We start from the raw sequence: 26,977 nt of genomic DNA on the forward strand, positions 1-26,977 counted from the left end.
GATTAAAAAGGAATATAGCCAGGTGTGGTGTCACTCACCTGTAGTCCCCACTCCTCAGGAGGCTGAGACAGGAGGATCACCTGAACTCCAGAGTTCAAGTCCAGCCTGGGCAACATAGTGAAACCCTGTCTCAAAATAAATAGATAAGATAGATGAGATGGATGAGTAGATGGGTGGTACTATTCCTCACGTAGAAAGCCAGGTCGAGGAGAGCAGGCTTCACTAGCGCAGGATGGTTTGACTCTCAGGGATGTATTAGTTTGCTTTTGCTGCATAACAAACCACCCAAAACTTGGTGGCTTAAAATAATAGTGAGCATTTGTCACTGCTTAGGACACGGGGTAGCAGGATGGGTGTGCTGCTCTGGCCCAGGCTTGGCCAATTTTGGCTGAACTCACTGACATCCCTGGGACCTGAGCTGAGACAATGGGGCTGATTTGGCTGTGACCCATGTAGTCTGTCACCTCCATCAGGCTGGCCTGGGCTTGTTCACATGATAGCTGGCGGGCTTCCAAAAAACACAAATGGAGGCGTGCAAGGCCCCTTAGGGCCTCAGCTCAGAAGTAGTGTGATGCCTGTTCCATTGCATTTGCTCAGTTAAATTACAAGGCCAGCCCAGATTCAGGGAGCAGGGAAGTTGCTTCTGCCTCTTGATGGTAGTTGCTACTAAGTGATGTTGCACGGGGCATGGGTCCAGGAAGGGAATGGGCTGCAGCCATTTGGGCAAACAGTTTACTGCTGAAGCCTAGGGGCTGACACTGAAGAGGGGAGTCTTTCACTGGCATCTGCGCATGTCCAGGAACCAAAATGGCCACCATTCTCCCTTTCGTGTATTAAAATGAAACTTAGCACAGGGGAAAGAACTCTAGAACAATTTCGAGTCCCACTTGAAAGAAGTTTGGCCTTGGGCAGTGCAATTCTCCCCCCATGGCCCCCCGCCAAAGATGCTTCAGCGTCTTTCCTTTGGGACTGGATTTTACTTGCCTCATATTTTGTAAGTGTGAAAATTAAGTAAAATTATATGAAATGTCTAGGTATGTAGTAAGCTTAGAAAGCTTATTACTGTTCTTGCTCTCATTGTCTTAGTAATAAGAGTTCTGGATTCTAGTCTTGTTCTGTTTCTAACTTTACACATGAGAGTTAACCTGTTTGGCCTTTTTTCCCCCTCTGTAAATGATGAGTTTGGACCGAGTGACTTTTAAAGACTTATCCAAACTCAAGTTCCCAGTTTGGTCTTGTCTGGTTTCCATCTGTGCCCAGGGTGGGCAGTCCAATGCCCAGTGCCTTCGACCAAGATGGTCCTGCCTGTCTGAGGACCTTGGAGTGCATTCTCCCAATGGGTACTGAGGCCTCACGCCTTAGAGCCCCCAGCATCCCTACTCATGCTGGGAAGATGCGCTCCCCTCACCCTGCTGTGGCCACACAGAAGCCCCTGGTTTCCTCAGAGGCACCTCTGGCAAGCTCCTTTCACAAATCTTGCGAAACTTGGCCTTTAGACAATCCGAGCTCTTGACTGAGCTAGATTTTTGTTTTTGTTTTCTTTCCCCTTAGAGTTTCCACAATATCCCTTTTGAGCAGTTAGGGTTAGAGGACTATGAATGAACTGGACTGTTCGCTACAAAATTAAATTCGAGGACATTTTAATTAAGTTTGGTTATGAGTACATCATAGTTTTTATCCCTGGGACATACAAGAGCCTTAAGACATCTTGTGTCTAAAACACTGCATTCTTAGCAAAAAGCCCACCAAGGAGCCTGAGGGAAGGACCTTATAAGGTCCTTATGTCATTAAAAGGAGAATACCTCAGGAACCATTAGTAATGGCCAGGTTTGGGACATTCAGCACCCAGTATGCCGGAACCTCAGAGAAGGGATTCAGTACAGTGCCAACATGTCCTTCATATATCCTTTGGTTAAATTCTGAGATGAGCCCCAGACATAGGGCTTTGGATTACTATCAGAGCGGCCCTTTATTCCTGACTTTCTTCATTCATTGCTCCTGGGCCTGTGTGGTTTGTCCAGCATGGAACTCTGAAGGAGTGCCCCTTGGAAACACAGCAGTTGACAAATCTGAAGACACCTCACGTGGTTCTTGGCACAGTGGACGATTATTTCCATTAAAAGATTCTAACCATTGAAAACCTCTTGCCAAGGGAATTTGTAGGGCACTAAACCTGTGTGGAACAATTTAAATGGAGGTGGATACTGAGAAGTATTCTCATTCACTCCTTCCCTGATACCAGGGATGGGTTTAATTCAGCAAGCTCAGGACATCAGCTTTTCCAGGCCGGGTTGCAAAAGACATGCAGTTGAGGAGGATGGCCCCGAGCAAAGCAGGGCCATGGGTCAGCAGGCTGAGGAAGACGGGAACGAAGCCTGCGCAGAACCAAAGAACATCTGCACACATATTAATTAATTTTGGGTCTGAGTGCGTCATGGCTTTTGGTTTTTTGTTTTTGTTTTTGAGATGGAGTCTTGCTCTGTTGCCCAGACTGGAGTTCAGTGGCACGATCTCGGCTCACTGCAACCTCCGCCTCCCAGGTTCAAGCGTTCTCCTGCCTCAGCCTCCGGAGTAGCTGGGATTACAGCCGCCCTCCACAACGCCCAGCTAATTTTTTGTATTTTTAGTAGAGATGGGGTTTCACCACGTTGGCCAGGCTGGTCTCAAACTCCTGACCTCAGGTGATCTGCCCACCTCGGCCTCCCAAAGTGCTGGGATTACAGGCGTGAGCCACTGCGCCTGGCCACGTCATGGTTTTTATCCCTGGAATATATGGGAGTCTTAAGATACCTTGTATGTAAAATACAAGTTCACACCACATGAAAGCACGTGTGAGGAATGACATGAGAGTTGTAGGCATAGAAACCTTGTGGGTGGCGGAGCAAGGACAGGGTCGTGGGGGCTGGGGGTGGAGCTTGAACTGTGACTTGAAGGGCAGTCGGGATTTTTAGGAGCTAAAGGACAGGGAAAGCAAGTCAAGATGTTCCAAACAGAAGGACCTGCCAGAGGCATGGAGGCCAGGAAGCCCAGCGTCCATTCGGGAAGGTCATCTCAAATGTAAACACTTAGAATAAGGTCATGAGGGGAATGATGACAGCCAGCCCTCCCGTCTCCCCAGAACCTCCACTCCAGGAAAAGCCAGTCCTCCCCATCCGCAGGCTCTGCTGGGCCTGGACTCAACTGTTTGCTGGGCTTCTCTCTCACCAGCACCTCCCACGAGTTGGTCCCAGGGAGTCCCTCCTACCGTCCCCTGCACAGGCTTCAGACTGAGAGATGCAGAATCTCTCAGTAACCATTAGGGCTGCCGGTGCTGCAGGGTTGGCATTGGAAAAAACACCTTCCTCCGGCTGGGTGCAGTGGCTCACGCCTGCAATCCCAGCACTTTGGGAGGCCAAGGTGGGCGGATCACGAGGTCAGGAAATCAAGACCATCCCGGCTAAGACGGTGAAACCCCGGCTCTACTGAAAATACAAAAAAAATTAGCCAGGCATGGTGGCGGGCGCCTGTAGTCCCAGCTACTCGGGAGGCTGAGGAAGGAGAATGGTGTGAACCCAGGAGGCGGAGCTTGCGGTGAGTGGAGATCGCGCCACTGCGCTCCAGCCTGGGCAACAGAGCAAGACTCCGTCTCAAAAAAGAAAAAACACCTTCCTCCATACCGCACACTACTTTCTTGTACGTTCTTTCTTTGCTAACTGAAAGTTATGGGTATTTACTCTCACTAAGAGATCTATTTGGGTGCTAGAAATCTGTTGAAATATTTCTTTACCATCTTGGCTTCCAGAATGAATCTGGATAATTAAAACTGCTAGCAGACCCAAGTTGTGAGTAGAAGTTATATTGAAATGCCTGTAATAACTGTCATCTGTTTAAAAAAAAAACAAAAAAAACTTCAGGCTAAGAGAGTTAAGTGTGTATCATCTTGAGGACTTTAATTTTTTAAAAAGGGTCTGCAGAGCAGCTGGCATCCCATTCTGGGCAAAACAGTCGTTTTCTGAGATGGGCCCAGGTTTCTGTGCATCAGCACATGTGCTCTCAACAGAAGGCTTGAGCTTCATGCAGATGCTCAGTCCCCATGCCATGGCGTCCCCTCACTGGGAAATGCCAGGCCCAGCCCCTCGGGACCTGTTGCAGGCTCCTTCACTCTGCCCATTCATCTGCCTCTCACTCACTCACTCTTTCTCTCCTTCCCTACCCACAACCTCCTGGCCACAAACCATCCCCAAGGATGAGCCATCACAGAAACCATGGGCACACTGACGGGCCTAAAGGCCAAACAGGAAAGGGGAGAGAGAGAGAGAGAAGGAGAGAAGAAGGGAGGAGAGGAGGAGGAAAACGGAATGGCCCACGGGAGGGAAGTGGAAGACAGTCCATGGGGCTCTCGGCACCTGTTGGAAAAAATAAGTTCCTGCCATCCTGACCTTTGTCCTTTGTTCCTCCCTGATGCCATCTTGTCTCATTGGCTTTTTGTCCTGGTCAGAGCTAGATCACATTGAGAGAGAGAGCAGGGAGCATCTGTGGGCAGAACTCGGTAGCCGGGGGTGGGAGAGGGGTTTCTCAAGGCAGCCCCTCCCTGGGGGGGGTGTTGGTGCATACACTGGTCTGACCCTCCCTTTGCACGGTCCGCATGGAGTGCTCCTCTTTGGGGAAAAGGACTGTGCCGCTGTCCCCATGTTGTGAAGCCCCCTTGAGGCCTCTCCCTCCCACTGGTGCATGTTCCTCCTTGGCCTGGCATAGCTCACGTAGTACATAGGTGCTTCAGGTTATTTCACACCGTTGACTCCTGGACTCTCCTCCATTCTTGGGGGTTTAGCAGCACAATGTAGTCTACAAGTCTATACCCTCAAGGGTGTGGTCTACCAGTCTGTGCCCTTAGGGTTAGCATCTACCAGTCCATACCCTTAGGGGCAGAGTCTACAAGTTCATACCCTTTGAGGCAGAATCTACAAGTCCAAGGTTGAGTCTCCACAGATCTCCAGCTGTTTGAGTGCAGGCTTCTCTCCTCACCAGACCCTGGGCTCCCTGAGGTCAGAAATTAGTCCCCATGCCTGGCACATAGCAGACAGGCAGGCAGTGCCCATTCACTCTTGTCCTGCCCCTCTTGTCCCAATCCCACCTTGTCTTGCTGATACTGCACAGGGCATTAGCCTTGAGCGGGTCCGCTTCTCTCCAGCCCGTGGCCACTCACTTCCTCCCCACCCCCATGTCTCACCTGGATGCACTGCAGCTCCTGACTGGCCTTCCTGCCTCTGCAGTCAGAGGCCCTCCCTGCTTCTCAACCCTGCAGCTAGACTATAGTGTCGCCACATCCCTGCAGAACCAGGGCCAGCTTCCCTGGCTCTTCAGAGGCCCTCACACTGCTTCTCCCCACCTTACCACGAACCTGTCCCCTGCACACCTCCACTGCCTTCCCTTCATCCCTTCCCAACATACGAGTTTCTCCTTCCTGCACAACCCTGTCTTCTCCCCCACCGTGTTTTCTCCTTACTTGCTGTATGAACCTGAGCACACCGCCCTGCCCCAGTGCCCTGGGCCCCGCTTTCCTCTGTGCAGTGGGAGCACAAGGTTGTTACAAGGATGAAAAGCACACATGTAGTACGTGACGCACAACCAGCATTTCATGGAAAGGGAGCTATTAGCATCAGATCTGTCGCCATGTGGGGGAGGCTGCTGCTTTCCTGTGTCATGTTCCGGTTCGTCTTCTCAGGATTGCATGTCCCCTGAGGAGAGGGGATGGGCTGTGAACTGGCAGCTTTGGTGCAGCCTAGCCTCTAGCTCCCATGTAACAGATGCATTGGTCCCAGGCTCTGGCCAAGAATCCATTTTCTTCCTCATTTTCCTTCCCTACTGACCTGAGGCTCTGTCTGCTGTGTCTGGCTCAAGAGTTTCCCAGGTAGTTCCTGTCTGCAGAGCCCTTGAAACACAGTTTGGCTCCTGCAGTGCGTTCCCCCTGTGCTTTTCCACTCTTCCTAAAAGACCCAGTGCTGCTCTGAAGTGTGAAGGCTGGATTAGATCCCACTCAGCTTGACCCGGTCTTGTGGAAGGAGGTACATGCAGACCAGCGCCCCTTCCAGGTCGCTGCGACCCTCGGGATAATGTAGAGCCACCTATAGAGAAAGGCCCAGCTCTGGAGGAGACGGCGTTACCTCCTGAGCCCAGGAGCGAGCCTGCCTTGCCTTACTGTGGGCAGTAGGGAGTATGCCCATCTCAACAGCAGGACTGGTCACAGCCTTGACAGCAGGAACAGAGCTGAGAGTGCCTCGCATTGGGGGCTTTCAAAAGCAACCACTCTGATGCAGCTGTTTCCAACCCCTGGTTGTAGACTTTGAGAATCTTTATTGTTTACAGCCTGGCATTTTGGCTGATCGGTGCCCCTTGACCAGCTTCAGGCACAGTAGTGTCACTGTAGCACCTGGCCGTGGTTGTACTTCTGACTCCATCCATGACAGGCAAACTGTCATGTGGGAGTTCAGTCAGGGTGGTGGGGAAAATTACAGAGGAGAAGTTTTAAGATAAAGTTATAGGAAATAGACACAAACTTTCTTGGAAGGCTGGTACCCAAAGGATCCCCATTCCTTGTAAAGGTCGTGCACTGACACTCATCCTGAGGGCCAGTTCCATGTCCAGTGCCTCTCGCCTTTACTTCCACGTCAGGCTACTGTTTCCCTATCAAGGGCCTTCCTTCCTATTCTGTGATCAAATGGTTCACTGCAGTTCTAGAGATGGAGAAGCCAGGAGAGAGAAGCTGAGCCATTTGTTCCAAGTTAAGCTAGAGCCAGGGTTGGAATCCAGAACCCTGTCATGAAAAATACAGCGTTAGATTAACATTTTTGAACTGCTTAATTGCCAAATAAATTTTGAGATCTCGTAAGGCTGGGTCAAAAGAAAAGTGTGTAGGCTGGACGTTGAGAGGCGTGTATTTCTCCTTCATGTTCTGACATGTTACAAAGTGTAGCTACAGGCTCTAAATAGAGTTCTAAGAATAAGTATAAACTAGAGCCCCTGTCAGGCTGTTGAAATGCAAACTGAGTAAAAATAGTTGTCAGACTTCTAGAACTGAATTTGAATCATTTTTCAGTCTGTACTAAATCTTTCTATAAAGGGTTGATGCTATTCAGATCAACACTTAGTGAATTACAGAGCATCCTAGAATGTATTGGAGGTTTTGCAAGAGTGTAATTTGCCATGAAGCCATTGGCCAAAACGTAGTATTTTCAGTGGAGATATTGTGATTCCAGTTGCAAAAATACGTCACATGAGAAGGAACTTAATAAGGAACTTTTGCATTCACCCATCTTCTCCCAAGCAACGCATTTTTGTTCTTTTACATCCTTTTTTCTTAGGATATTCAGGTGGTTTTTAAAAATAAGCTCCACTAAGGAGTTTATTTGAAAAGGGAGAAGGTATTTTTTGGACCCAACATAATGCTAATGTTGCCTTTCTTTGGTGAGAAGAATGCCATCTTGTCATTCACACAGTGTGACCCACAGGACTGCCTTCTTACCAGGATCAAAGAAAACGGTCAGTGGCAGATCTCAGTTCATGTGCATGTGGCATTGGCCTCAGAACCTACCACTTGGCTTTGGAACTCATCTTTTGACATTATGTAAGGTATAGTTATTGTTTTAAATTAACACAAGGGCATCAAGGAAAAGGAGTTGCCCCTGGGCCTAAGGTTGACCCTACTGTGTAAACCAGTAGTTAATTGGGACCGTAAGGAAAGAGAAGACAAAGCCAGAGGTATCCCTAATAGTTTGCCAAATGGAGTAACAAGGAGTGTTACCAAGCACCTTTCCTGGGGCAGGAGGGTGTCCTGGGAGTGGTCATACCCCATCTCTATAAGAATCAAATCAGATAAGCTTTCCTCCCCAGACAATCATGTGGGTGTCATCAGCAGTGAAAAGCTCAATTTCCTTCCAGAATAGATAAATTAGGGCCCACACTTTGAGGCTCACCGTCCCCTAGTTGAAGGACATATGTGCTCTGAGCCCAGCGCCAGTGCTGAGCTGTGGCTCCCATTGATTCTCCGCTGAGGAAGGAAGCCCAGACCACACTAGAAAAGCAGCTTCCCCTGAATGTGTTTTCTCACAAATGAGGGATAAAAATTTAAGCCCGAAAACCAGCTGTCCAATAGCTTATCTGTTTTGCTAAGTAGCATCCAAAAACTCTGAAGTCATAAGCCTTGCTTGAGCCAAGATTATGCAGTAATGACCAATTTCTGGCAACTTCTCTTCCCAAACACTTCACCATGCCAGTGAATCCATTCATTTACATGACCACATTTCGCTGTAACTGGTGGAGCTGACAATTCTCCAGGGCTTGGAGCTCAAGTCACTGTGGAGCAACCATTCTGATCAAGGTTCCTCAGCCTGTGTCCCTAACCCTCAGCCGCTGATGAGCAGACAGCCTCCTCTGGCACGCGCTCTTCCTGATCAGCAGAGGAATTAAGTGGAGTGGCTGTTATATTGAGGACTCAGAATTGTTCCTTTAAAGATCTGCTTTCCTGCTGGGCACGATGGCTCATGCCTATAATCACAGCACTTTGGGAGGCTGAGGTAGGAGGATCACTTGAGACCAGGAGTTCAAGACCAGCCTGAGCAACACAGCAAAACCCTATCTCTACAAAATCCAAAAAATCAGTTGTACCTGGTGACACATGCCTATATTCCCCCCTATTTGAGAGGCTGAGGCAGGAGAATCGGTTGAACCCAGGAGGTTGAGGCTACAGTGAGCCATGACCGCATCACTGCACTCCAACCTGGGTGACAGAGCGAGACCCTGTCTCAAAAAAAGAAAGGAAGAAAAAGATGTTTCCTGCTTTCTTGCTAAGGCAACACAGAGCCCATCCCTAGTCCTCTTTCCATGCCAGGACTATAATAGAGAGAAGGTGTCACCAAAAACTAGTGCCTTTTCTAAGTATTTTACTTGTGAGAAAAAAAACTGGTGCCTGGCCAGCTTCAGGCAGCTTTGCCTTTTAATGAATTGGCCACACGCTCACATATGAGGTCATCAGCCTCCAGCATCGTTTCGACTCCGGGGCCCAGTGGCTTTCAGGGGTGTGTTTCCAAAGGAGTTGGTTACTGATTCCACCTTTTCCCTGCCTGTCCTGCCACACTCTGGCCAGTGCACCCCTCTCTGCATCCTGGCTTATGGATCAAGTCTCAGCTTACTGGGCTTTGCATGCCTGGTGTCACAAAGCACTCAGCTGAGGAACTCTGCAGATTTGGTAAGGCTGTACCCTGCAGAGCTGTGGGATTGCAATGGTTAGGGCCTGTCTCGTCCAGGATACACCTCAGTATTTCAGAAAACACGAACTGATTGTGATATCAGCCATACCCACGCCACATCTTGCCAGCTGTGTTATTAGGCACGTGGTCTCCCCTCCCAGCCTCAGTATTTTCATCAGTAATAAGAACAGTAAGGCACTGTGTGTAGGTTAATTGAGATGATCCGTGCAACACTTCATCTGCCTAGCAGGAAGCATGAGGTAGGAATAGTTGTTCTCGTCCTCATGAGGCAGTCCCTGCTGTGTTTCGACTGGCTATGTGACCAGGGCTGACATTGGGGGCCAGGCACCCCTCTCCTAACTGGCACCCCTAGATCTTGTGCAGAAGTTTGCAAGTCTCAGACAGGCAGCCCTTCCCGTTCTAAAATCCTCAGCCCAAACAGTCTTATTCTGGCTATAAATAAAAGTTCCTGCTGCACAGAGAGCAGCAGCTCGTCAGAAGCAAACCCGGGCACGAGCCAGATCCTAAAATAAACTCCAGGCTGTGATGAGGCGGCGTTTCTGTGGAATGGCCCGCCCTGCCTTTCTCTCTGCCCCTGTGGGTAAGCGTGATCATAAGGGGCTGGAAGTATTGCTCTGGGGAATCGGTAGAGATGGGGGCCTGTTGTAAATGGTGTGACCATGAGCCCTGATGCAGCTCCTGGCATCTGCAGAGCCCAAGGGGCACAGCAAGGGCTTCATGGTGATCAGAAGGTTTTCCCTGTGTCTCCCTGCCCCGTGAAGGTACCTTTCCAGTTTGGCTCTTGTCCCAGCACGACTGCATAGCTTGAATACCAGAACGTGAGCTCACAGCTGCAGAGGCAGAGCAGGCCAGGCCCCTTTGTCCAAGAGAGGCCGACTCTCCTTGCTTTCTCCTTGCTAGCTGCCCCCTCCTTGGCAGCCCACACCCCTGGTCATTTCCCTGAGCCTCCCTCCCCAGTGTCTGGACCTGAACCCATGCAGTGGGTGAAGTTTGTCTCTTACCCATCCACACTCAAAACTGAGACGCTGCTGTGAGTCAGGTAATATTCTAGACACCTTAATTAATACAGTGCCTAGACTATGTATTAGGTGCCTACTAAAATACGTATCAGCAAATATGTATTAGGCCCCTACTGAATGCCCCAGTACTGTTATTTAGGGCAGTTCCTGGATTGTTTGGAGGGCAGGAGAGGACTTGCACGCAGCGCTCTGCGTCTCGCGGAACGTCGCAGAAACCTTATGGGGGAGGGGCTGTTGTTTTCATCCCCGTTTTAAAGATGAACAGCTTGAGCTGAGGCTCAAGAACTTCAGTCACTTGTACTAGGGCACACAAGCAGAGATGCCATGAGGGGCAACTGGAGACCTTGCAGTCAGCCGCTGCCCTGTGCCGTCTCCCGGAAGAGGCACCACGCTGTGGGAGTCTGCCCCTCACCTTGTTGAATTAAAACCGGCTAAACACACCATGTGATTGGTTAGGAAGACACTTCTCCAACTTGGTACATTTTGTGATGACACAAAAGCCATTTGTGTATGTGTAAATCAGGTGCTCAGTTATTGCAGGGCACGTGGAAGCACAAAGTGACTTTACACGGGGGCGCCAATGAGGCTATTTCAAGACTCCAGAAGGAGTCAGCGTGGAACATGACTCCTTAAACTAGGCAGCAGCAAGGCAAGGTGAGGGGGATCTGTTTAGCAAATCTCGTGGCAGTGTCTGGGCATTGGGAATGAACATCTGGCAGATCTGAGAATTGGGGCTGCAAAAGATTGAGCCACTCCCTGAAACAGTCATGCAAGGGTTCCCTGAAGGCAGCCCCCCCCCAGCAGCACGCCGTCCCACCCCTCAGCCAGTGCATCCCGCTTGCTGTCTTCTCTGTGGACTTTCCCAGCCAGTAAGGGAGGCTTGCTGTGTGCAGGCATCCTCCAGAGATCGATGGAAAACCCAGAAAGCCAAGCCCTTCACCCCACTGCCATCCCAGGAAGGCCCACAGCGAGCTCCCAGGCCTGCAGCGCCATCCTGGGTAATTGCTGTGAAACGTTGAAGTGTTGCGTGGAGCCTGCTGTGAGGGTGTAGGTGAGGGCGGCAAGCCAGGGTGTACCAAGCAGGGTGTCTGCCCCCCGAGCTCCTGAAAGAAGGATATGAAGGGAACTTCACTTGTACAGGTACCTGAGTGTTCAGTGCTGGTCACATGTATGACACTTCCACTGATTGATTTGACCATGGCATAGGGTTGGCCTTGAGTTTGTAGGTTAGATGGGAAAGCAGATGTGTAAGTGGTAGTGAGTGCTTAGGGCAGATGTCATGGATCTGGTGTGAGATCACAGGAGTGAGATGAGGGAGGAGCTTGAAACTCTGGTCAGTGCAGCCGGGAAGGGGCCACGGCTGTACACACAGGTGGAAACGAGAGGGTTGCGTTGTCCCTCGAGTTACGGTAGCTCTTTGTACAGGTTAAAGGGTAGCTTTGCCAGACTGCTTAAGGGCCAGGAATGGTGGCTGATCCCTGTAATCCCAGCACTTTGGGCGACTGAGGCGGGCAGATCATTTGAGCTCAGGAGTTCAAGACCAGCCTGGGCAACATAGAAAGACCCCGTTTCTACAAAAAAATCAAAAAGTGAGCCGGGTGTGGTGACATGCACCTGTGGTCCCAGCTACTCAGGAACCCGAGGTGGGAGGATTGTTTAAGCCCAGAAGGTCGAGGCTGCAGTGAGCCTGGGTGACAGAGTGAGACCCTGTCTCAAAAGAGAAAACAAAAAACTACTTAAGGATGAGTGGCTTTGACCTCGTGTTAGTTTAAAACTTCATTTTTCTTCCTCTTCTTCCTCTTTTCCATGGGTTCTGAAAATCCCCAGCCACAGCAAACACAGAGAATGTTTGAGCGAGTGGCACGCACATTTGCACTGGGCTTGACTTTCCTCACGTCCCCGCCTCTGTAGTGGGCCAGTGAGCCCGGCAAGGTCTTTGTTTTGTTTAATTTTGTGACTCATTCATTCACCCATATCTGCAAGGACTTTGGACGTGGCCACCCCAACAGTGCTCTCCCAGCTCCCCATGATGGTAGCAGCATGATGGCGGGCCTTTGTAGGACACGATGACATCACATCATTAGGTTCTCTCCACGTGGTGGCTGCTGACCAGGTCCTGGAACACCTCTGTCCCTCCTTCAGCAGCAGAGCCCCAGCCAGGGGTGCTCACTGGACCCCAGAAGCCATGGGATTTGCTGTCACTTCTCAACACAGTGTCTTTCCTCTCTGATGAGCATCTGGGGGAGTATAGCCTTGTGGCTACAAGGTGGCATCAAAGCTGTTGTAAGATCACATTTGTTTTTATTTGAGACAGGACCTTGCTTTGTCACCCAGCCTGGAGTACAGTGACTTGATCTTGCCTCACTGCAACCTCTGCCTTCTGGGCTCAAGTGATCCTCCCATCTCAGCCTCCAGAGCAGCTAAAACTACAGGCACTCACCACCACCCCCAGCTCATTTTTGTATTTTTTGTAGAGATGGGGTTTTGCCATGTTGCCCAGGCTGGCCTCAAACTCCTGGGCTCAAGCAATCCACCTGCCTTGGCCTCCCAAAGTGCTGAGACTGCAGGTGTGAGCCACCATGCCCAGCCTACTTCATTTGTTTAAAAAAAAAAGAAAGAAAGAAAAAAATGGGGTAGGAAGAGAAATGGACTCAGACATCGTTAGCATTTCCATAGTGCAGCTTGCCAGCCACGCTTAAGGTTTGTGCCGCTCCTTTCCAAAAGCATTCAAGGTGGATTTCAATGTTTAAAAGTTGCAGTGTTTGACTCTTAAGGAATAAAACCTGAGAGATTCATCCAGAAATTCAAAATGAGTAATTACAGTGACATTGAATTTGGCCACGAAGTTCCTGAGCAGGCAAGACAGCGATGGGCCACGCGGGTTTTATTTTCTGTCCCAGCGGAGCATGTGGCCACTTGAGCCGTTCTCTGTGTCATGCTGTTTAGATAGCCCTGAGGACAGCGCTGTTCACTCTCCAGTCTCAGGGCCCTTCTCAAGGGAGGAGGTGCTGGGTGTGGGTATCACAGTGGCCCGAGGACTGGGGGTTGCTTGGCGTGATTGGTGGCCCATTAGACTAAGTTACTGTGAACGGCCTGTCACTGCTCAGCTACTGCCAATCTAATTACTTTTTCTCTTTTCTGTTTTCTTCTCGTATTCTCGTGTTTGTTTGTTCTCCACCTGGATTCTGTAGTATAAGTCTGTGTTTAGGTCCTACTCCCAGGATTTCGTGCCTCACCACCAAGCTTCCGTTCCGCCTTTCCTTCCGCCTACCTCCTCTTCCTCTCCACATTTCCCACCTGCCCACCAGTCTCAGAGCTCTGACTTAGCCGTGCCAACCATGGCCGGTCCACCTCCCAGCACCGTGGACGGGCCTCTCTCGGCTTCTCAGGAGAGCAGCTTTCATGGGAATACTGTCTGCCTTCCTTCCGAAACCTCTTTCACTGACTCGGTGAGAACTCAGCGCACACACACACACACCCCTGCACATGGGGCTGCACGTTTTTTAAAAAGCGGTTTCACTGTTCCTGAAAGACACTGCCTCCCCTTTACTAGCAGTCGGGGGCTGCCAGCGCACACCTGCTGGCAGCATGGCTGAGCTGACAGCTACTGAGGGTCACAAGGTGCAATGGGAGCCCATGTGTTTCCAGAACAGAACTGACTCTTCTATACAAAGTTCTATCAAACTAGGAATCTGATTTTCCACAAATGGATTAGTGGCCATTTAGAGAGGAACTTATCAGACGCATAAGATACAAAATGCTCCTAGCTTTCCATTTACTTGTCTGTTTTTAGGGAAAGGTACAAAGCCCTTTGCAAGTGTGGAGGTGACAGATTCAGGACAAGTATCTGTTCGGTTGCATGTGGTGCCGATGACAGAAGCCTGGTCTCTAGCCTGTTAAAGTACCTGTAGCGCTTCGTCCAACTCAGAGAAATGCTGCCTTGCGGATTGGAGCAGACAAGTACATGGGGCAGAGGAAGTGCAGGCAGCGGACCCCACTCCCCAGTATGTGGGATTGTCTTGATGTGTTGCTTCTCTCCCTCCATAATCGTTTCCCGCCACACTGGGGACCCCTGCTGTCTCCACTACAGTGAGGCCATCTCTCCAGGATGATTTAGCCCCAGACACCATTGGAGAAGCAGCAGCAGGAGACTTGGATCCCCTCTAGCACAGAGGCAAGAGGTGGCAAAAGCAGCTTTGCTCTCTGCACCTGGGAAGACCAGAGTGCAGGCCGTGGCATCCCCTGGCCAGCTGTGAGGGCCGGCTGGAGGGCCTGGCCCATGTGTCTTTCCTCTCGTCCTGTCTCCCCCAGAGTGAAAACGCCAGTGAGGAAGCTGGTGAGGGTGAATATGTCAATCTGTATTCCTCTGGCCAGAGCAGCGAGGAGCTGGCTCCCTCTCGAGGAGTAAGTAACCTCGGGCGGCCTCCTGCATGTGGCCTGGCCTGGCGGGGCTTGGGCCCTGCCCTCCTGAGGCCGCTTCCCCCGCACCTGCTTCTGTTGGGCTGAGCCCCCTCCTAGTCACCAGCGGACTGGGCTCCTGCAGGCTGCTGGGAGCCAGCTCGGCCCTTTGGAGAGGACGTGCCTTCCAGGTGGAGGTCTGCCCTTTGCTCCTGCTTCAGTGCGTGTGGCACTCCTCAGAGCCTGGCCAGAGGGGTCTTCTAGAAATCTCTGGGACCAGCATGGCACGGGCCCCGGCTGTGCATCTAGTGCTCTCTGTGGGGTTCCTTCCTCCCTCATCTTCTGGTGTTGGCTTCATCTTCTGTCCCTCATGCAGAGGGAGGGACTCTTCTCCCCATAGGGCCTTTCAGACCTTCATCTCCCTCCCCAGCATGTCCCATTGCTCCAACACTAACTGCTTCTGAGGAAGCGGGTGAGTCTGGCCCATAGCCCCTGCCGTGACTATGCACACCCCCCATCCTGAGGGAGCCACAAGGTACCCGACGTCAGCACCCTCGTGACGCTGCTGCCCCAGCTCCCGACCGTCGCGATACAGCAGTTCTATTGAGCAATCCACTTCCCACATTTTGCTTCAGCCAAACATGAGCAAGTTCAAAAGCTTCAGAAATTGTTCCCCCCATGAGCCCAGGTGGGACAAGTTCCTTGAAGGGAGGCCCATGAGGGCTGGAAGACTCCCAGTGATCCACCCCAGGGTGGGGCCCCACCCGTGAAGAGCTTGGTCACACCCGTTCAGGTGGTTCTCTCAGCAGGGTCCCCACAGGGGTTCAGAGGCCCACCCAGAGCCAGCCCTGTTTCAGACATTAGCAGGTTGTAGAACATTGAAGAGTGTTCACTCCAGTGGGATTTGACCCAGTCCATGGGAGCTGTCTCCTCTGCTGACATGTGCATCTGGCACCCCCCGGCTCAGCCTCCCCATGGTGAAGTCCACGTGCAGGGAGAGGCCAGCTTTGCATGGCTCTCTCCCTCCACTGTGACACTTCCAGGGCTCACTGGCTCCTTGCCTTGAAGCACTCTTTCTGTATTTGTCCTGCCCCAGTTCTCCATCAGGCTCAGCAGCAGACCAGGGATGTTGGCGGGCCATGTTGTCACTGAGTAGGGCCAGCCCAGGGACCCAGGAGGAAGCAAGTCTGCCGGAGGAAGAGGGGACTGGCACCCCAGGGCCTGAGAGCTGGCCCTTTGGGGACTGAACCCGGTTGAGCACTGCAGCCCTGAGGACTTCTTTAAATCAGCAGAGTTTGGTTCACGACAGCAGGGCCCAGTGGTTAAGGGCACAGGCTTTGCAGGTAGATAGCCCTGGGTTCAAATCCAAGCTCTGCTGTTTATGAGCTGTGTGGTCTTGAGCAGGGTCCTTGACTTCTGGCCTCTGTTTCTATGCATGGAGTGGGGACGATGGTGTTAGCTCACTGACGAAGTCAAATGAGGACAAGTGGGCACAGCCTAGAGCCCAGTGCCTGGCTGTGCTCGGGGGGAGTGGCTATGACAGTCTTCTTTGAGGAGGTGGTTGAGGTGGCTTTGCCTAGGTTGGCAGCTTACAGATGATACAAGTAGTGGCACCTTTCACTTTCTCCAAAGGCCACATGCTAGTCTTGAGGGCTTGTGTTTCCTGTGATTAACGGCATTCATCTTTAATTTGTTCACATCTGAGATTGCTCCATAGGAACTTGCACTCCACAGCCACTTGCAGGCAGGATTGCTGGGAAGACAGAGCAGCCCCGCAGAGGGCCCCTGTCCAGAACTCAGCACCCACTCCTCTTTCCAGGAGCCACCGGCTGGGAAAGACGGACACCCCAGAGATCCCTCAGCGGTCAGCGGCGTCCCTGGGAAGGACAGCAGAGACGGCAGTGAGAGGTAGGAAGTGGACCCAGAGGAGCTGGGTCCCCCGAGAGCAGTGTGCCCACTCATGAGGCCTGCCTGAGCGGCCTCTCCCAGCTGGCCCCTAGGCCTGAGGGTATTTCAAGTTGAAACTCTTCCTTCTTTCCTTATTTCCTTCCTTTGTTTTTTAGAGACAGGGTATTGATCTGTTACCCAGACTGGAGTGCAGTGGCACAATTGCAGCTCACTATAACCTTGAACTCCCAGGCTCAAGCGATCCTCCCACCTCAGCCTCCCAGATAGCTGGGACTACAGGCATGCAGTACCACGCCCAGCTGATTGTTTTAGTGTTTTGTAGAGACGAGGTCTCACTATGTTGCCTAGGATGGTCACCAACTCCTGGCTTCAAGCGATCCTCCCACATCAGCCTCCCAAAGTGCTGGGCTTACAGGCATGAGCCACTGTACCTGGCCCTCTTCCTTTTTTTCTGATTCTCAAATAATACAAGCTCAGGATAGAAACTGTTGAAAAGCATAGAAAACTGCAAGAAAGCAAGAAAAATCACTAATAACCCCACCCTGCAAAGGCCTTCACATGTAGTTTGCCATTACTTCTTGATTGTTTGCACCTATATTATCTACCTTACAAATTACCCACGATAGCCTTGTCCTTTCTTTTTCAAATCCCAGGCCAACCTCCCTTGGTCTTGGCCTCTTTCAAGTTGGTAGGGAGTGTAAAAGACACCCCCTCCACTTACAAACTTGTTATCAGGGACATTTCTAGACATATGTGTGCATGTGATGTTGCTAACAAGATTGTCTTTTATATCTTAATTTTTTGCAGCCAAGATCAGGAGCTGTTCATTGCATTTAGTCGTTACAGCTCTTTAATGTCTTATAACTTTTTTTTTTTTTTTTTTTTTTGAGACGGAGTCTCACTCTGTCGCCCAGGCTAGAGTGCAGTGGCGCGATCTCGGCTCACTGCAACTTCCGCCTCCCGGGCTCAAGCGATTCTCCCGCCTCAGCCTCCCAAGTAGCTGGGACTACAGGCATGTGCCACCATGCCCGGCTAAGTTTTTATTTATTTATTTATTTTGTATTTTTAGTAGAGACGGGGTTTCACCATGTTAGCCAGGATGGTCTCAATCTCCTGACCTCATGATCCACCTGCCCCAGCCTCCCAAAGTGCTGGGATTACAGGCGTGAGCCACGATGCCTGGCCACATTTTTCAATATTAGCATAAACCAAACCTGACCAAGTGTAGAAATACGTAGTAAATTTCCCCAGTATGCACCTGTGAAATATGATGTGTAGGATCTGCAAATGGGCACTCCCACCTGCAACTTCACATTGACTTCCCCTTCTCTATGAAATGTTCCACGTGTTCAAGCTTTTCCTCCCTCCTTAGGTCAAGCTTTAGCCACCTCTGGGGTCTTTGGTGACCTTAGAGCAAGGGAGTGCCCACTTGTCATTATCAGGGCTCAGCATGAATGGTTGAAGAGGCAGTTAATAAAAATAGCAAAAGAAAGAAAAAGAAATGAGAAGGCATTGCATAGGGACCTGTTGAAGAGAGCCACCTGCCCAGCCTGCCTCCTGGCCACTCTTGTGCTCTCTGACTTGTCTCTCTGACTTGTCTGCCCAGACTGAGCTTTCCCCAGGTGTGAAGCCAGGAATGGTGTGGTTTCTAGGTTAATACCTGGGGCAGAGTGTGTGGGCCAAGCAAATGCAGCTCGTGGGTATGCCACTAGCTTCACTGGACCCCAAAGTATCGTCTTCAGAGTTCCAGATGGTTCTCATGAAAGAGAAGGATGAACACTTTGACTGCTCAGAAATAATTATGGGATGTTGTCCCTCCATCAAGGCCAAACCACAGGGTGAACATTGACGAGATGTGGAGCAGGGATCTTCTCGAGACTGGGCAGGGCCCACTCTGACCCATCCATATTCTTTTACTGATGGCACATTTTTTTTTCCCCTTGAGACAGAGTCTCACTCTGTCACCTAGGCTGGAGTGCAGTGGTGCGATCTCGGCTCACTGCAACCTCCACCTCCTGGGTTCAAGTGATTCTCCTGCCCCAGCCTCCAAGTAGCTGGGTTACAGGCAAGCGCCACCACGCCCAGCTAGTTTTTGTATTTTTAGTAGAGACAGGGTTTCACCATGTTGGCCAGGCTGGTCTCGAACTCCTGACTTCAAGTGATCCACCTGCCTCGGCCTCCCAAAGTGCTGGAATTACAGGCGTGAGCCACCACGTTTGGCCTAAAGGCACATATTTTTACATCTCAGATACCTGGGGTTAAAATGTGACCTATGACCACAAGACGGGCCAGAATAAAATAGAGGAACGTGGAAGAAAATGCCAGGGGAAAGCCAGGCGTATCTGTAGGCCCAGCTTCCACTCTCCCCAGAACACCCTAAGCTGGGAGACTCATCTTGGACACCCCCGGCCGTCCCACCTTCCCCTTTGTGGGAAATGTTCTCTCCCATCCTTCAGCCGGCAACTTAGGCTCAGTACTGCAAGCCTCGGCTCACCCATCCCATTCCAGAAGCCTCCCGACCTTTAGACGAGGCCAGACCCCCTGGTTGTGCTCATGGTACCCTTCTGGGCTTCCCCTTTCTCTGTGCTACTGTGACCACTTGTTTTAAAATTCTGTCTCAAAAAAAAAAAAAAAAAAATACTGGGCACGGTGGCTCGTGCTTATAATCTTAACACTTTGAGAGGCCAAAGCAGGAGAATCACATGAGTCAGGAGATCAAGACCAGCCTGAGCTACATAGTGAGACCTCATCCCTACAATGAACAGAATTATCCAGGCATGGTGGCTTGTGCCTGTAGTCCTCGCTACTTGGGAGACTAAGGTGGGAGGATGGCTTGAGCCCAGGAGGTCAGGGCTGCAGTGAGCCAAGATCGCACCACTGCACTCCAGCCTGGGCTACAGAGGGAGACTCTGTCTCAAAAAAAAAACAAATAAGTGGCTGGGCACGGTGGCTCACACCTATAATGCCGGCACTTTGGGAAGCCGAATTGGGCAGATCACGAGGTCAGGAGTTCGAGACCAGCCTGACCAACATAGTGAATCCCTGTCTCTACTAAAAATACAAAAATTAGCAGGACGCAATGGCATGTGCCTGTAATCCCAGCTACTCAGGAGGCTGAGGCAGGAGAATCACTTGAACCCAGGAGGTGTGGAGGTTGTGATGAGCCAAGATTGCGCCACTGCACTCCAGCCTGGGTGACAGAGCGAGACTCCGTCTCAAAAAAAAAAAAAAAAGAAAGCAAATAAATAAATTCCGTCTCCTGCTCGACTGAACCCTCAGGGACAAGAGGCTGTGTCTGCTTGGTTCACAGCTCTTTCTTAGCGCCAAGCAAAGGGTCCCGTGGCAAGTCGGTCCTTGGAGAAGACTTGGGGAGCAGCCTCAAGAGCAATGCAGCTTTCTCTCCCATTCTGCTTGCCCCTTAGCTCCTCCTCTCCCTAAATGCTAACCGTGTGGTGGGCCTTGGCAGGGAGTGGCTGAGACCATCACTCAAACAGCTTAATGGAACCTTTTTATTTTCCCAGCGGAATCACTTCCATGTACAGATGGAACATCCAGAGGCAGCAGCGACTGTCCTATGGCCACACAGCCAGTCAGTAGCAGAGCTGAGGATCCAGTCCATAGTGACGTAGCTGCCATCGGGGCAGGCGTGTTCCGGGAGCGGTTTCGAGCCGTGCACACCGGCACTGCCTTGGCCTCCAGGCATCGGGAGCTGAGCCGGTTTGACACTTGCAACACAAACCACTTCTCCCCGCAGGGCCCCAAAGTCACCAGATGCTCTGGAGTCGGCTCAGTCGGAGGAGGAAGTGGACGAGCTGTCCCTCATTGACCACAACGAAATTATGTCCAGGCTGACGCTCAAGCAGGAGGTGAGAACTTCCCGGGCTGGGGCTTTGCAGCCTGGCCCCACAGAGGAGAGCAGGTGGGGCAGAGAAGAATGTGATCTTGTCATAAGCAGAACAACCCTAGGAGGCTTAGAGACCAAGTCTTTCAATGCCCCTGGTGAGCCTCTGGGCTGTGGGCTCTGGAGGGGTAGACTCCAGGGGAAGTGTGCTGTCTCCTTCTGATGCTTATAGAAAGTCATCTTACACGGGTCAAGTTCTGCAGCCTCTCTAGCTAAAGATGCCAGAACTCCTGAGGGTGTGGAGATGGAACCCCTGTAAATGCTCTGCAGACAGAGCCTGCATGTGGCCGGCCCTCACTAATGGGAAACTTTTTCTGTTGTTGAAAAAATAGCTCCACTGTAGCTTCAGTCTGGGAGACAGAGGCAGGGGAATGGCTTGAGTCCAGGAGTTCAAGACCAGCCTGGGCAACACAGCAAGACCCATCTCTAAAAAAAAAGAAAAGAAAATTCAGGCCTGGACTCTGTGGATTCCCTGGTCCTGTGCCTTGCCTGCAGAACCTCGTTGGTGAAAAAGGGCCCAAACCTGTGACAGTGGAGAGGAAGCAGGACAGAGAGTGCCCTGCCTCTCCCTCCTGCCGTGCAGTGCTAGAAGTACAAAGGAACAGCTTCATAAAGCAGCCTTGGCCCGCACCAGGAGGCAACTGTTTTGGGGCTTCGATTTGATGACACATGGACAAAAGGGCAGATACTGCCCTTTGCGCACTCCCAGGCAAGGATGCGCTGGCTCTGGCCATGGCAGGGAGCAGCCCAGGAACGTGTCTGCGCCTTGGGCTGTCACACGCAGGCAGGGCTGATGAGGGTACTCACACAGCTGGGCTCCTCTGCAGAGAGATCCTTGCCATAAATTTCTTCCTTAAAATCAGGTCAAAGGCATAGTTCCTACTCCTAGAGGTAAACCCAAGACAATCTCAGGCCTCTGGAGTCAGGAGGTAAAATACCAAAGCCTAAAAATAAAAAGGTGGGCGAGTCCTGGAGTGTGTACCGCAGCTGAGAGGGCTGGTTCCGTCCCTCCAGCGTTACAGAGCAAGGCGCATTGAGGGCCAGGGGCAGAAACAGGCCTGGGGGGTTGTCCTGGACCTCTGGTCCTGGCCCTAGTCACAGCTCTTTTTGGCTCTACGCTGGGTGGCCTCTGTTTGCCCACATGGAAGCAAGACTTGCTTCTTAAGAGGCAGGTGGGTTGGTGGCAGGTGTGCAGCGTCAGAAGTCATTGAATATTTCTGTCTGTAATGCTTTGCTCTCCTTTAAGGAAGGGCCCCACAGAAGAACCTTGTGCCAATGCAAGTAACTTTTACTTCCACCTGGGGAGACGGATTTAGATGTAGGGCCGCTTGCTGCAGTTTTGGGGAACATGAACATGCTTAGAAATAGTCCTGCTGCCTCCACAGGCATCCTGGGCAAGGCTGGGGACTGTCTTGCCCCCAGGGGGTCCTACCTCACCTCTGACTTGTGGTTTGGTGAGCAGGGAAGGATGGAAGGTGCTGTGTCCCCTGGCCCAAGTTGTGTGCTCAAAACAGTGACATGCCCTGGTGCCTTGGTGCCATCCAGCTCCCAGACACAGTCCAGTTTGTGCCTGTCACCAAGCACAAGGTGAGTCTGGAGGGCACCCCTGGCATCGCAGCGCAGCCACACTGCTCCTGGGCCGAGGAGCACAGAAGGAGAGGGGACTTGGGGTTGCAGGGCATTTTGTCATCTCATTCCTGCCTGTTTCTTCCTAAACTGATTCTCTGAAGGGCATACTCTGCCTCATACCTTCCTTGGCTGTGTTCATTACAGGGTGATGACGGGCCGGACGTCCGTGGAGGATCTGGGGACATCTTATTGGTCCATGCTACTGAGACTGACAGGAAAGGTAGGGTGCCCTCACCGCAGCGGCCTTTGTGTCAGTGAGCTCACTAGATTGGGGCTGGTCCTGCCCCGGGTGCCACTCGGCCTCCCACCGCTATCCTGTCCCCTCCTGGCAGCCACAGCCCTGAGCAGGTCTGATCAGCAGTCCTGGTGCGCCTGAGTCAGAGCAGGGAGAGCCCACCTTGGAAGACAAGTAGATCATGTTCAACTCCAGGCGTGCATGGCATCTGTCCTCCGCTGTTACAAGGTAGTGACCCCAGGGCCTCCAGGGCCCTTGAGGGGCTCAGCGCATACTAAGCGCGCCACAGACAGCGCCTTGAGTGATGGCATGTCACCCAGTAGTACTAAACTTAAGATAACATGCAGGTACGTTTTGATTCCTTTCCTGACTGCTGAGTCACTCTATTGTTGCAGACCATTAGACCGGACTTCACTCACATACTCCACGAGGAAATTCTTGAAAGTTTGTTCTGTCCAGGAACCTTCAATTCTGTAGCAGTGGCCTCAGTTTCACAGCACACAGCTGCCCCACCCTACCACGCATTCAGTGTGCTGATTGAGAGGGCTGGAAAAGCAGGGACCATCCCCTAATCCCTAAAACGTCCTGTTGGGTGGACTCTGCTAGCAAAAGAGTTGTCATTCCCAGTCATGCTCTGGAAAGGAGGTGCCAGTGACCTGATGGGGCATGGCCGCAGCACCCTTCACTGCCTGCCCTCAAGGGGCCAGCACCACCCGGCCGGCCAGTCTCTCCACACGCTGCTTCTCTTTTTACGTTTAAAAAAATGATTTAAAAGATGATGTCAGAGCAATGGTGAAGTAAATTGTGGAGGGAATGAAAACACCCCCACCTTGAAATCCTAGCCCAACCCGTTTCATTTCTGTAAGGGACTCTGTCCCTGTGTTTCCTCAGCACGTTTCCCAAAACATGTGACCCAGAGTGACTCGGGGAATTTCTGAATTATGGAAGTAGTACTAAAAAATATTTACATTGCAGAAAATTAGAGAAAAAGAAGAGATGGCTCCCACAAACTCACCGCAGCCACTGCTCCGCCCTCCCCTTCACTGTTCCCTCACCCTTTGTTTGTTCTGACCAGGGCAGGGCCCAGACCTGGCGATGCTGCATCCTAGCCCCAGCTGTGCCATGACAGGCTCAGAGGGCCCCTGGGCAGTCCCCGGGCTTCTCGGCCTGAGCCGACTCCACTTGTTGAAGGGGTGAACGGTGCCTGTTGTTGTGTGGATTACGTGAGGGAGTGTGAAACCTGCCCCGCATGTCAGCGGTGCTGGGGGCGTGATCAGCAGCATCCTGAGCGCCGAGTGCAGCCCTTGCTTGGCTTCTCTGCAGTGAATCCCCCTCCCTGCCTGACATGGGGGACTCCATACTCAGCCAGGCATGGGAGCGACTTTCATTTCCTTTTTGTCCACAGCGAGGGGCTGAAATGGGAGCTGGCTTCAGACCTCGGCTCCAAAGGGTGAACTCCACTGTCCTGTCGGGTACAGCCAGCTGTGGCCAAGGCTGGAGGGGTCCCTGAGACAGGACAGCCAAGAGGCTTCTGGCTTTTGCTGGCTGGACCTGCTGAGAGGACGCTCCGTGCCGGTGGGAGCTTTGCCTGATTTTACTAGCAGAAGGGTTGGAGGCTCCCCAGAACCAAAGTTTTACGTAGGAAGTATTACTGAGGCAGAAGCCATGGCTCCACTGGGAGGGTGAAGCACCCTGTGGCAGGTAACAAAGCAAGCTCCTTGGGCAGGTGCATCCTGCAAGCCAGAGACTGCACCAGCAGCACGAGCAGCTGGGAGCCCCGTGGCTCAGGCCCGTGGAGCCCAGCCTGCCGAGCAGGGCTTGGCAGGGAGAGGCCGTGTGGGGGTGCTTTGTGGTTGCGCGGCTCTGCTCTCAGGTGTCAGGACCTGCATGGGAGAAGGTCAGGTCAGCCTTGGCCTCAGGCCTCAGCTTAGATCCTGTCTATCCCTTGGCAACTGTGTGCCAGGCCTGTCACTTAGCCCCGGAGCTTCCGATTCCTTAGGAGGAAAATGAGGGACAATTTCGGGGCCTTTTAGGGCTGTCACAAAGACCAGGTGAGCCAGGGCGCACAGAGTGCTCAGGACCACATCGAGAGTCCTGTGATCTCTAGAGGGGTGGCACAGCACTGCCCGTCCCAGAAGCCAGGCGCTGTCCCATCTGCCATAATCCAGGGCACAGCAGATGGGGGAGGGCTCTGGAATTGGGCAGACATGGGCGCCGACCCCGCCACATTGCTTGCGGGTGGTGTGGCCTTGTGCCTGGGCTCCTCCTCTCTCGGTAGGGTAACAGGACTCTGTCCTTGTGGGATTGCTCTGGGCATTGAAGGATGTGGCATATGTTCAAGGCATGGCCCAGTGCTCACCAGCGAGTCCCACGAAGTTGTCATGGCTACTGGCAATGATGCACCCACAAAGGCCAGTTGACTTGGGCCCATTCTTCCAGAAGCAGGTATGGGTCTATGCTGGTGCCGTCTCTGCTTCCTTCCCCAAACTCTTTGAACAAAAATCCAAGCTTGACAGTGAACTGGGTGGGTGTGGGGGCCGAGGAATGAGCCTGAGCACAGTGCGGATGGGCCCTGCTGTGATTCCCAGCCCGGAGCCTCCCTCACCTGCCAGCCCCACCCCACGCAGCCCCCAGTGCAAGAGCAGGCGTGGGTTTTCCTCTCTTGTTTGATGCAGGAGGGGATGGGGCAAGGGTGGGGGCAGGAGCCAAGCCAGCATGACTCAGCTGGAGATGTGGATTCCTCGAGATTCCTCTACCCAGCAGCTCGGGAATGAGGGAGAAGGTGGGAGCGGGTGGTCTATGTCCAGAGCACAAGATTTAAGCAGTGCGTGTTTGCACCCAGCCTCACGGTGAGGAGCACGGCTGCAGAGCCTCCTTGGGCCTCACACCTCAGCAGGCATGGGGGGTGGCTGCAGGGAGTGAGTCTGGCCACCCATTGGCTCAGGCAGTGTCCTACATTTTAAAATTCCACTTCATTCTGTAATATCAGAGACAGCACAGTTGAGAAGGTGTCACCACAGCAAATAAATAGGGCTGTTGTAATTCTGGAAAGTCTGGGAGTCCCTGACTGGTACCAGCCCCCTCTAAGAGGAGGCAGGCATGGAGAGGTGAGGGGTAAGCTGGAGCTGCCAGCCCACACCTGCCCAGTGGCTGGCACCATGCCTCTCCTTGGTACCCGGCCCAAGCCGTGCCTCTTTAGCCTATCCCTTAGGACCCAAAACGTGGAATTTCCCCGGATTTTTCTGATTGGACCCTACCATCTAAAAGTACTGACCAGGCACGGTGGCTCACGCCTGTAATCCCAGCACTTTGGGAGGCCAAGCTGGGTGAATCACTTGAGGCCAAGAGTTTGAGACTAGCCTGGCCAACATGGTGAAACCTTGTCTCTACTAAAATCAGCCAGGCCTGGTGGTGCATGCCTGTGGTCCCAGCTACTCGGGAGGCTTGAGGCAGGAGAATCACTTGAACCCAGGAGGCAGAGGTGGCAGTGAACCAAGATCTCACCACTGCACTCCAGCCTGAGTGATAGAGTGAGACCCTGTCTCAAAAATAATAATCATAATAAAAATTTAAAAATAAAAGTAAAGCCTAGGATTTCATTTCAGGATCCTGCTGACGGGTTTGAACAGATGATTTTCTTTGTTCCCATGATGGCTGAGACCCTCTGAAGCATCAAGCCTTAGGACAGGCAGAGCCTCTCAGAGTCTAATCCAGGGCTGGCTCCTACCTGGAACAGGCATGCCACCGGGTTTTGATGCCTAGGGCAGGCATCACTCATCAGCCTAAGTGCGCTTTTCCCCTGGGACCGGAGTTGGCCTCAGCTCCCACAGCACGGTTCTCCAGGCAGCACCATCATCGGTAGAAAGTGCCCATGAGATAAAACCCTTTCCTGTTTCCCCTCTCTGATCTGCCGTTTCCTTTGAGAGATGGACAGAGAGGACGTGTGACTTCTCTGGGACATGCAGGCGGAGGCACCAGAGGGGGTTCCCAGGCCCTCGGCTCCCTCGCCCATCCCACTCCCCGTGCCATCTCCCCTGCCTCTCTCAGAGCAAGGACTCAAATCCACCCTGGCTACCACCCCCAGCACTCTGCACCCAGACAAGCAGTTTGCATTGCTTTTCCCTCTAGATTTGGTGTTGTACTGCGAGGCGTTCCTGACCACCTACAGGACCTTCATCTCCCCAGAGGAGCTCATCAAGAAGCTGCAGTACAGATATCCTTTCCTTCCTGACCCAGGGCCCCTGCACCATGGGCATTTTGGAGAGAGAGGGACCCTCTTGCCCTTCAGCCCTCGTGGGGGAAGCCGAGCAGCATATTGGGTGGCAGTGTGATTGAAGTAGGGACACAGGAGCCCCATGGACCGAGGTTCCCACCTCTACCCTCCTGCATTCCAGCTTTGAGCTCAGGCAAGTTCCTCATCTCTAAAAGGGCCGAGTGAAATGATGTGAAGAGGCTGGAACATAGTCTGGGAATGTGTGTCTGGTGGCAGTTGTGGTCATTGGATGATTCTAAAAAAGAATTAGACATGCCCCAGACTGGGAGGGGCAAGTGTGCCGGTCCTGCAGACGCCTCTGAGAGACCCCCATGGTCGGCTCCGGCAGCTTCTCAGAGCTGAGCCCCAGGGCGTTGGGCACGAAGGATA

At 52.2% G+C, this 26,977-nt stretch overlaps 1 protein-coding gene across 13 annotated transcripts in view; it reads left to right on the plus strand.

The window, feature by feature from the left end:
- Positions 1–26,977, plus strand: part of RAPGEF1 (Rap guanine nucleotide exchange factor 1) — a 162,482-nt gene that overhangs the window by 121,325 nt on the left and 14,180 nt on the right. For 6 of the 13 annotated variants that reach the window (XM_034929332.3, XM_034929334.3, XM_034929339.3 and 3 more), the window contains 6 exons: positions 13,456–13,713; positions 14,576–14,668; positions 16,482–16,570; positions 20,325–20,436; positions 22,245–22,320; positions 26,464–26,548. In XM_034929332.3, the coding sequence (XP_034785223.1) occupies positions 13,456–13,713; positions 14,576–14,668; positions 16,482–16,570; positions 20,325–20,436; positions 22,245–22,320; positions 26,464–26,548 (713 nt within the window). The remainder of the gene's footprint in view (positions 1–13,455; positions 13,714–14,575; positions 14,669–16,481; positions 16,571–20,324; positions 20,437–22,244; positions 22,321–26,463; positions 26,549–26,977) is intronic. The other 7 variants (XM_034929342.3, XM_034929343.3, XM_034929340.3 and 4 more) reach the window with 2 other exon arrangements.

The sequence above is a fragment of the Pan paniscus genome, chromosome 11 (assembly GCF_029289425.2).
Source record: "Pan paniscus chromosome 11, NHGRI_mPanPan1-v2.0_pri, whole genome shotgun sequence".
Lineage (NCBI taxonomy): Eukaryota > Metazoa > Chordata > Mammalia > Primates > Hominidae > Pan > Pan paniscus.